Raw genomic sequence first — 11,313 nt, forward strand, 5'->3', positions numbered from 1 at the left:
ACCTATCCAGTCACTAATAGAAACATAAAAACTTGAACTGTGAAAAATTCAGTTACATATGGTTCGAGCTGATTCAAAATAAAGTGTATTGTGCAGCTCATGTATATTTATATCAGTTAACTGAAATATACTAGATGGTCCATGGATTACTTATATGTATCTACCCTTAAGTGTTAGGTGTTTTTAATGAATACTACATGTAAGAACAAATCCTAATCAGATAGAAGTAACTCACTGGCACATTAAAACAACTTGGGTCATGGTCACTATGTTGTAACAAAGACATCATTGTGAACCATGATTATTAGGGACTTATGAAAGTATCTGGCACAACACTAAAAGATCTGGGTTCAAGCTCTTGTTCTGCCTCTTTCTAGTGACTTGGGACAAATGATTTGTCCCTCCCAGTGCGCTGTTGGAAACACACAGTTCCCAGCCCTCAATTTTTCCACCTGCTGTCACCTGCCAGGTTTCCACCAACAACTCCTAGTATCTTTGCCATGCGTTACAAAATAGGTCAGATATTGTCATTCGGCTGTATGACTTCTATATAACGCCCCGTCTAGGACAAGAGCCATTAGTCACATGTGGCTATTGAGCATTTGTGATGTGGAAGATTTGAATGAAGATGCCAAATTTCAAAGAAAGAAAGAATGTAAAACATCTCAGCAATTTCTTATATCAATCACCAGTAGAAACGACTGCATTTGGTTAAACTGGGTTAAATAAATACTCTATGAATAGTTCACCTGTTGGCTTTTTTAAAAATGTGGCTACTGTAAAGTTTTGAACAGCTTATGTGGCTCATGATATGTTCCAGTTAGAAAACACTGATGTAGAAAATACAATTTTTCTCAGAATCAGTTTCAGCTCTTGAGCGTAGCTTATAGGATCCAGAGATCCAGCCCTGCTTAACTCCTCCTGGACACCTCAGGTCATTCTCCCTGACTCTCACTACCCACCAGCCACACTGACCTAACTGTCTCTCAGACACATCAGGCTGTGGACACCTCACCTGTGTGAGGGTAGAGACCCTTCCTGTCTTAGTTGTTGTTGTATCTCAGCTCAGGACCCAATCCACACTAGTTCCCAGTCCAATGTTTATTTCATTAATTTGTGAATGGTTAAAAGAGCATGTGATTCATTTAAAAATCTCAGTTAGAACAAACCCAGGGGTGCTAATGACAATGGATGGCCTCACCTTATGCCTAGGACTCAGTCTTTTCCCTACAATCTATCTTTGAGATCATTATAGGAGGAAACATGGGACAGTTGAAAGGATACAATCTGGAATGAGAAACCCAGGATGTGAATTTTAGCTCTGCCACTGTCTGGATGTACAATCTTGGAGAAAGCCCTTGAATATCTGTTTTCTCTGAGAGTGGTCATCCTGAAGCTCCAGTAAGATGCAGCTTTGACAATCAGAGAGCCCCAATGTTAGTTACCAGACAAATGTGTTCTCCAAGGGGAAAGATTCTGTGGGGTGTTTCCAGCACCGAGCAGCACAGGGCTTGGCTTAAGGCAAAACTGCTTGAAGAATGAATGAATGAATGCGTTCAATAAGCCCCAGCACCACAATAAATAAGTTTGGGGAAATCAGCTCTCGCTACAGTTCCAATCTGGAATAGACCCTATTTTTTCTTCCAAAAAGATGCAAGAATGACCTCAGAGCTAGAGTGATATTGTAGTGCAATGCCCACATCTATTCCAGGTTCCTGAATAATCCTAAATTGTAATACTTTGTTCAGGTGTCCAAGCAGGTGTGGGACCATAGGACTTCCAGAATATATGGGTCGAGAGTTGGGTTTAAAGGATCAAAGTCAGATCTGCAGCTGGGCTGAGAGCAAGCTGTAGCAGAGAGCACGGGGCCCCTCTTCTGCCTACAGCAGGGCCTTTTGCAGAAAAGAGGAGATATACCACCCCAACCAGAGGCTCCTGATTCTCATATCAGCAGATTCAAATTCTCACATTCTGAGAGAAGCCGCAATACTTGCCTCCATCATTGTACCCAGAGCTAAGGGTAAAAATAAGGAGGAGCCAGGTGCAGTGGCATACACCAGTAAACCCAGAGATTTGGGAGGCTCAGGCAGGAGTATTGAAAGTTTGAGGCCAGCCTCTGCAACTTCTTGAGGCCCTGACTCAAAATTTAAAAAAAATAAATAATAGGGACTGGGGGTGTAGCTCAGTGGTAGAGCACCCCTGGTTTGAACCTCCAGTACCACAATAAATAAATAAATACATTTCTATTTAGCTACATAAATACATAATTTAATGAATTAGATAAGACGTAGTGAAGGGAGTTCATATGGTTAGAACTAAACAGCATGAAAGTTTTAAAAAGTAGCACTAATCTGTGGAACAATGATTTCTCAAGATGGGGCAAGAAGGGTGGCTGGGAAAGAAGTAGGAAATGACTTCACTGAGAAGGCCTTTGCCCGGTTTGAAAGGGATAAAGCTCGCCCTTGTTACACTCCTGGCTTCTGTTTCCATACTCTGAAATATAATGGCTTCCAGCAGGACAATGCACTTTCAGAGCTATTGTTCTAGGGCTATTCCACCTGGAAACCTTCTGTTCCAGGGAAGGCTTCTTCTGTTGGCCACTGTCTCTTGACATAGTGGTTTAATATGCAGCCCATCCTCCAAGTCCTCCCACATCCCGTGCCATCTCTCCCTAGCCGTACTGTAGCTGCTCGATGCTGATTAAAAGGCAGAACCCAATCTCCATTCATTCAAAAACCGTGTTCTCTGGGGCTGGGGTTATGGCTCAGCAGTAGAGTGCTCGTCTAGCATGTGTGAGGCCCTGGGTTTGATCCTCAGCACTGCATAAAAATGAAGAAATAAAATAAAGGTTTGTGTCCAACTACAACTAAAAAAAATAAATATTTTTTAAAAAACTTATGTTCTCTGTCTCTGTTGCATGCTACAGTTGAGAGCAAGCAAGACAAAGATTAAATACAGCCAAATGTCATGAAGAGAGCAATGGGCCACCCATTAGAAAAGGGTGAATCACAAATGGAAAAAAGCTCTTTGGAGGATGTCAAAAAAGGAATCACAATTTGGGGTCCCAGATCAAGATTCGAGATTATTGGAGTTGATGATGTGTTAAAAACTAGTTTTCAGTGTATAACTTGGGAGGCTGAGGGAGGAGGATCACAAGTGTGAGGCCAGTCTCAGCAACTTGGCGAGATCTTGTCTTAAAGTAAAAAAAAATTACAAGGACTGGGAAATTGGCTCAAAGGTAAAGCCCCCCTGGGTTTAATTCCCTGTACAAAAAAAATAAAAAATAAATAATAAAAAATAAATAAATGATGTACTTTTCTTCAGTCTCCCTGCAACTAGATTTTATTGTAGCCCACCAAGTTCCGGTTTCTAACAGGAGACACTGCCACTGGCTACAGGATGAACACTTCACCATAGACAGAGCAATATTCTCTCCAGGATAAAGGGCTTGTGTTTAATCCACTGTCAAGTCAGGAGAGGAAAATGCCTCTGGAAATCCTAGTTTGCAGAACTGGCTCAATACAGAGTTGTGGATTTACAGGCTAATACCACGGCACAGTAAGGGAAACCTGGCTAATTCTGTCTTATAAGACTAGTTATGTTAGATGTCACAGGGGTACCTTATTCTAAGGATGCTTAAAATCAGATGGAACTTGCTTGTCCAAGCCTGCATGACATTACTAATTTCCTAGTTTATAGTGTGTAATCCTGTGCCCCCCCCCCTTTTTTCCCCAGATAATTTTTCAATCTCTTTTTTTTTTTTCAGGGTAAATTTCCTCATGTATTATTTGCAATCCTAATAATCCATGAGGCAATTATGAGGCCACAGGGGCATCTATTAAATAAGGCTGGGGCTGTCTTACTCACAGAATAAGGGGGAGTAAAAGATAATATTTGCATTCAAACAAGTTACAAGAAGACAGTTTAGTAATTTAGAAATGTTTAGTTTAAAAAGGAAAAAAAAAAATCATCCCAATCTCCTCTTCTATGGGTGGCTGAAGAATTTGCCCAAGTTGGGAAAAGTTAGCCCAAGTTAACGCTGCAGCAAGCCACCTGCCTCCGTCCCTCCCTCCCCACACCTCCCGGGACAAGGCAGAAAGGGTGGCAAGGGGAACACTGCTCACAATTTATTTTTGGACCCAGCTCACTAAAAATACCTCCGCCTTCTTGTTTGATCACTCTCCCTTTTGACCTGAATGGATCGCCCAGCCTGTCGCCAGCCCCACCCTCTGCTTATTGTCCTTTAAAGGAGAAGGGCGTGGGGACGGATTCCTGCTGCCCCAGCGGGGACAGATGTGAGCCGCCCGGGGCAGACAGGGGCCCGCGGCCGCACTGACGTCAGGACCGAGCTCGGCTCCGCTGGCCACCTCCCGGCTGAGGCCACCCAAAGGGAGGGGAGCAGCCTCGCGCTGGGATTGGCTGGCCCAGCGTGAGTGGCCACGTGGATTGGCTGGAGAGGTTTTAGAGGGAGTCCCGCTCTCCAATTAAAGCAGCGCGGCTGGGCCCAGCGGAGCCCAGAGCTCCCCCCACCTGGGCCGGCGAACCTGGCCATTCAGCCACCCGCTGTCGCTGCCGCGCGCCCTTGCGCCTCTGCCTGAGAAGCCAGGCGCTGCCTCTCCATCCCAGACGAAGATGGCAAAAGTGGCGAAGAACCTCAACCCACGCTTGCAAAAGGTGAGCAGAGATCTGTCTGTAGCTTCCCAGATTATTTTTTCTGCTTCCCCTTCCCATCAGTGAGCAGAGAGGTAAAGAGAAAGAAATGTATAAAATTCCAAGACTTTAACAGAAAACAAAAATAGTTGGGAATACTTGTGTGAGCTAACAGGCGCACACCCCCAAATCCACTCTTTAAGCCATTGTTATGTGAAGTATTTGCAAAGTGTGTTTGATCTTTGATGACGCTAATTAAGACTGAATTAAGGTAAAACTTGTGGGGCGTTATTCCTCTGGTTTGTGGAGGGGGAAGTCCTAGCTTCCCGGGTCCTGGACACCTCTGGAATGGTTAACGTGAGAATTGGGGGCGTGTAATATATTTTCAGGAGAAGACTCCCCTTTTGCTGCTATCCTAGTGTTTGTGGATTTCCACCTACTTTATACACACACACACACACACACACACACACACACACAATTTCTTCAGTTGGTGCTTTGGCAGTGGCTGCATTTCTAGCACAAGGGAACTAGTTTCTGTCCCCAGGGTCTGCACGTTCCCCTTTCTAGAATGGCTGGCTGGCAGCCCAGAAGGTCAAGGGTAAATTACTGCAGGAAGAGCGTGCAGCTGTGCCCTGTAGCTCCAAAACCCTCTGGTTGCTCACCTGAAAGCACTTGGGAGAGAGGCTAAAAAGTCGTGAGCAGTAAAGGAAGAGAGTCGAGCTAGGCTTGAGAGATGGAGGAACTGAGGGTCAGGGTCACAGAGAGTTGGCTCCATCAGGCCACCGACTTAGGTATTCAAACCCTGGCCAGGCATTTTTTAGGCTACACACAGTGTTGACCAACTTACTTTTCTGAGCCTGTTTTCCTGTCTCTAAAGTAGGTTTGAGAGACCCCCACCTCCCTCAGAACAGCCATAAAACAGCAAATGGTAACATTTTGTGTAATAATTACACAAAGCAGTAATTATTAAATTCTGATTTCAGAGAATTCAGTCTTTTAGGACAAAGTCCTCCTTAGATATCTGCCTTTATCTGTGAGGTAGAATAAGGGGGGAAAAAACACGTCAGAATCAAAATGACAGTCAATTCCTTAGAGGCACAGATTTATCAACTTAGAATTGTGCCCTTCTATAGATGACCTGCCGCAGACCTCTGCAGAGGCCAGTGAATCCTTGTGAATGTGTACGCCAAGTCACATTTAATCTGGGCATCTCTCTGGAATGTACCATGTCCCGCGTTGCATTTCCCGGACTATTTGCAGAATCAAGTCATCTCTCCTTCTAAGGGACTGCCATAACACTTTAGGCCTTTGGAAGATACCTATCAATTTCTACCTATTAGTGAGTTATGTGTGCTTTGCGCTCATGTCTGTACATTTTTCTGAAGTTCTCGAGGGCAGACATTTCTTGATGATCTCTCCCCCAACCTAGCACTCCACACCACACACAGTAGAACTTAAAAAAAATGAAGTGAACAGAGTGAACCACTGACAATATCTGGCCCCCCATGTTTTTACATGTGACATTACATGCATTTTTTAAAACTTGTTATATTGTAGTATATATGTTTGAATATGCTTCTCCAAAAAGTCCAAGGCTAAACTGTCTAAGGTGACAGTTTCATTGTTCTTTGGAAAGTAAAATGATTCCTGGCTATTTTAACAATAAGCTTATGGGCATATGGAGCACGGATGAAATCTGTGGAAACCTCCCTTTTCTTGGAGGAAGTCTTGTTTTTATTTTCCTTTGCATAGAAGAGTGTGATTATCTGAAATAGAGGTGGAATACGCTCTTCTTCTTGTCACCCTCTAGTGCCAATTTCCCTGGTCTACGAAGGGTTTATTTTCCATTTAGATCCAATTACAGGCTTAAAGAAAGAATGTGGCGCATAGAGATGAAAGGGTAGATATTTTTTACCTCATGGGATTTCAACAATCTTGGGGGAAGATCACTTTGTAGATTATCCAATGTGTTCAACCCAAAAAGTGGAGGGCTGGGAAGGGAGCCGGGGAGTAGCTCGCCTTACTGAACTGCAAAGCAGTGACTAAGTACTGTGTCATATCAACAGCACACTGAAGAGAGTTTTATTGCATATTTACTTTGTAAATCTGCAACGGTGGGGGGTGGTTACAACATTTGGCTTCAGGATGCATAATCACACTTAGACATTTTGAAACAATTCCATAGACTCTTCAAGCTGCAAGGGACCTATTTACAAAATGAGAAATGGCTTAAAATGGCACACACACTGTCTCTGCTGTCCTACCCCAAAGGATTGGGAGGGGTGGGAATCCCCAGAAGCTGGAAAGTCATAAAAAGGTCTTCAAGAGAGAAACAAAAAATCCAAAACTGGAGTAGCCTTAGAGATCATCTGACTAAATCCCAGACAGGCTGTGGGACTCATTGGGGATCACAAACATTCATGAGCTGGGTGGCAGTTTCTGAGTGTCTCATCCACACTGAGCCAAATGCTCCATTGACAGCTCTTAAGCTGTCATCTGCTTTTGTACCAGGAAAGAGAAGCTTCCCTAGCACAGAGAGTTGGCTGAACCTAGTAAAATTGCCAACATTCCTTGGTAACAAAGAGCCTTGAAGGCCAAATGCCATTACTTTTGGTGGAACCAACCATAATCATGGATTTGTGCTTCTACTGTTTATTAAGTAAAGTGGTCACTAGTGCCGTATCCCTTCTCAGATCTGGGTTCAAATCCCTGCTCTAACATACACTAATATTCACTATGGGCACGCTTATTAACTTCTGAGTTTGTGTCCTCACCTCATTTGAAAATTGAGGAGACAGCACCAGCATCTGCTTCCCAAAGTGATTGTGAAAATTAAAGATGATGTACATAAAAATTCAGCACATGAGCACTCAATTAAAATGACCCATCATTATTCTTGGTAGAGATGACATATTCAGTGGGTACATAGATGTTGAGAGAGGGTTTTTTAATGAATGGATGACACACTTTTATTTATGACTGCCTATCTGAAGAGCAACCAACTTTCATTCAGCTGAACCCAAGCCAGTTTTTCAGCCTTGATAAGCAAGGACGATGACCAATGAGCTCGCCTTCATTCTCAACCAACAGAGGCAAAATCTGCTCACAAGAATGAAGTCTCCTTCTGAACAAGGATCGCCAGGCATGGGCATGTCACTATGCAGCCTGGAGGAGGACCTGCAGTTCCCTTTCACCTTTTAGATAAGGAAACTTAGACTAGAGAGGTCCAATTTCTGCTTGGGAGTTGCTGGGAAGGCATACTGAAGCTTAGTAGGTTCTGCAAGAATCCCCTGACGTCAAGGGGCCATTGTGAGAATTTGGACGGGAAGAAGACAAAGAAGACCTGTCACTTTAATGCTCCTTGAGCATTGTGTTGAGGGGTGAGAACCTAATCTGTGGACCAGTCCTTGGGCACAAGCACAGTCAAGATGTGGTCGGGCCTTTGGGTCTCTGAGTGCACTGCCAGGTTCAACTGGGCCTCTCTTTTTACACTTGTTCACGTCATATCCCTCTTGGCTTTCCTGCCCTCTGGGTTAGTTCTCCCCTCTGTCCTCAGCCCTTTCTGCCTTCACCTCCAGTTCCTGCAGTGTGCAAAACTGCTGGCATGTGGCCCGGGGAAGCCTGTCCAACGTAAACACAGCTCCCCAAGTACTGCTGTTGGCTCCCTCACTCTTAAAAACATATTAAGCTGTCACTTAAAGATCTTAATAGCCAACACATTGGAGACAAGCCCATAGGTGTATAAGCAACTCAGCCTCAAAGAGAGCCTTATTTCAAAGAAAGGAAGAAAGAAAGAAGGGAAGGGAAGTGGGGGGAATTATCCAAGTTTGTCTTAAAGCATCTCCAAAAAACAGATATTGAATCCATTACTTTGTAAAGTGCAGATTCTCGTCCTAGCCTGCAGAGGTGTCTGAATAGGTAAGTTCAGGGGCTGATGGTTGACTCTCACCAGTACATCTGCCCCTGGTGGTGGTGGAAGGCAGGGAAAAATTGGATCACAGGTCACTCCGGGTTTGAATGTGAGCTATCTCAGCTCCAAAGCCAAAAGACTAGCACAGGGCTTGCAGGCATTCATGCAGGCAGAAAGCGGGGAAGGACGGTGGTGGCCTCTAAGGATACTGTAATTTAATCTTCTCTTCACATTCACTGACTGAAGGTGATACAGAGGAAAGAGAATAGGCTGAATCCAGCAAAGTTGGGGAACAGAAAGGGATTGCTGCCACAGTGGCACTTGTGTGCGTCTTTCTTTGCCACCCTTACTCTGGCCACTTCCGGTGAGGAAACTGTCAGGTATGTGGAAGTGAGGAAAGAGTGGACTCCCCAAGAGGCATTATTCACTTTGACTTTGGGAGGGAGAATCATCCTTTCTTTCCAACCCAAACTTTCAAAATTATTTGAGGGTAATAAAGTGGAAATTTGCCATGATGTATAGCAGACCTCAGGAGTCCTTATCCCTCACCATTCATCCAACACCAATGAAATATTTATTTCAAGAATAGATTTCTGGTGTGTGTGTGTGTGGGGGGGGTGAGTCATTACAATACCCAGGCATTTACTCATCAGGTGCCTATGCACACACAGTTCCTAGGAAGCGGCAGAACTTGGGTGAAAACCAAGATTGCTTCTGCCGGCAGCACCCTGGCCCTCCTTTCACAACAGCCATATCCCACGTAACAAGTCCCTTGTACTGAAAGCAGAATCGCAGAGACATTTTTAGGACACTCCAGAGGAAGAGACAGCTTGAAGCGCCCTCCTTTGTAAATATTGCCCCCTCACCTTTCAGTTGATACTAGCAAGAAACATGTCTGGCAACTGCTAGTACCTCACCAGAGGCAGGGCCACCAGCCACTTCTAGAGGGCTCCCTCAAGACCAGGGCATTTCCTGAACCTCATAGATGTAGAAGATTTGTGGTGTTGTGAACCCTTCTTGGAGTCCCACCTATCAACAGCACGAGTCCACAGAAGCTCCAGCTTTCTATGAAACTTTTATAGAAGGAGTTAGACAGGAAGTTGGGACTCACATAGGCACTAAGACTGTCTGAGTGGCCAAAACATATATTTAGTGTCCAATATTTGATGTAGAATTATTTTTTTTCCAAAAACAGAAATGAAAATGTAATTGCTAAGCTTTGTGAAACTCCCGAATCAACTCCTTGACTCTTATCTGCTTGTTTGGATGAAAAGTGAAGCCTTTCATATTTTTTTTTCTACTCAGAAAGAATGTGTTTATTCTTACTTTGATCAACTGTTTGGATTCCTGTCTCCTGATAAACTTATCTGTTCTCCGTGAAGACAGCCAAGTTTAGGGAAAAGCAAAAGAGAGGCAGGACAGATATCTTTTGAGAGCTCAGAATTTGTCTGACATATTCTCATACATTATCTCATTTAGCCTTAAGGATTGCTGTGCAAAATAAACATTAGTATTGTTTTTACACACGAGTAAATTAAGACTAAGTTAAAAATGACTGGCCTAAGTTCACATGATGACAGGTTAAGAAGTCAAATTTGGCCTAAGATTTATTCATCAGAAACAGACATCCGATGGAGAAGGACAGCAATTACTACCATGAACTTCACACACAGGGCACTTTCTCCCAACTTACTGAACTCACTGACTGCCTAAGGGGAGTTGCCCAGCATTATCCAAATGTTACCAGGCACCTGTCCCCTCTGATATTTCTTGGTCACCACCAGAGGTACACTGTCACCCCTACCAAGTCAAAGCCATTTCCCAGGTATTCAATAAAGACTTTCTAGATTTCTCCCGCTTTTCCAGAAGGTTCATACAACTTCGAGGCAAGGGGCTGGTAGAGGAACCTTTTAAGGAATTACATCTGTTATCTTTATACTGAAAAGAAAAAAAAAAATTCTAGAGCTCCTACGTCCAGAGATTCTAGGAAGCTCTAGCATGGGGAATAGGCTCTGCCTTGGAATGCCTGATCAATTTCAACTTGCCTGGTCAGCCTGACTCATAGTCCACCAGATAACATGTGATCAGACAAGCAAGCCATAGCCCAGGCCCCCACTAGGACATATTTTAAAAGGAAATAAAATTGCTAAAGGGGAAGAAACCAAAGTCTCCATTTGGCAAGTTATTCTTTTGTAGGACAAAGAGGGAACAGTTTCCAGGCCCCCAGCGGCTGTTTCAAATCTACATGATTTGTTTATGGATTGATTTTTTTTTTCCCTTCCTTCTCTTCTTTGAAAATATTGGATCGTTTTAAAAATTTATCTTTGGAGAAAAATGCACATGAATCATTGTATAAAAGAGCTGAGTAGATGCTAACAATCAAATGCTATGTCTGAAATTTACATTGACAAACCTAAGTGGTCCCAGGACCCGGACACTTCAACTCACCTACAACTTTTCTGAATGAAGGAGAAAAAGGTGTCTTCTCTGTCACCTCCAAACCCAGAGTGTCCCAATTTTGTGTCAACCTCATGTCCTCAAACTTCAGAAGGTCAGGTGAACATTTCGGCTGTGACCTGAGATTTGACCACAAGATTTGGAGGCCATTTTTTTTCTTTATAATTCTTTTTTTTTTTTCTAATTGTAGATGGACACAGTTCATTCCTTCCTTCCTTCCTCCCTCCCTCCCTTCCTCCCTTCCTCCATTCCTTCCTTCCTTCCTTCCTCCCTCCCTCCCTCCCTCCCTCCCT

At 43.7% G+C, this 11,313-nt stretch overlaps 1 protein-coding gene across 1 annotated transcript in view; it reads left to right on the forward strand.

Annotated features, from left to right (window-relative positions):
- The first annotated feature begins 4,492 nt into the window (after positions 1 to 4,492).
- Lmcd1 (LIM and cysteine rich domains 1) overlaps positions 4,493 to 11,313 on the forward strand; it is a 60,214-nt gene continuing 53,393 nt past the window's right edge. The window contains exon 1 of the mRNA XM_015494955.2: positions 4,493 to 4,674. Coding sequence (XP_015350441.1) covers positions 4,633 to 4,674 — 42 coding nt within the window. The 5' untranslated portion in view covers positions 4,493 to 4,632. The remainder of the gene's footprint in view (positions 4,675 to 11,313) is intronic.

Source organism: Marmota marmota, unplaced genomic scaffold (genome assembly GCF_001458135.2).
Source record: "Marmota marmota marmota unplaced genomic scaffold, marMar, whole genome shotgun sequence".
In the NCBI taxonomy this organism is placed as follows: domain Eukaryota; kingdom Metazoa; phylum Chordata; class Mammalia; order Rodentia; family Sciuridae; genus Marmota; species Marmota marmota.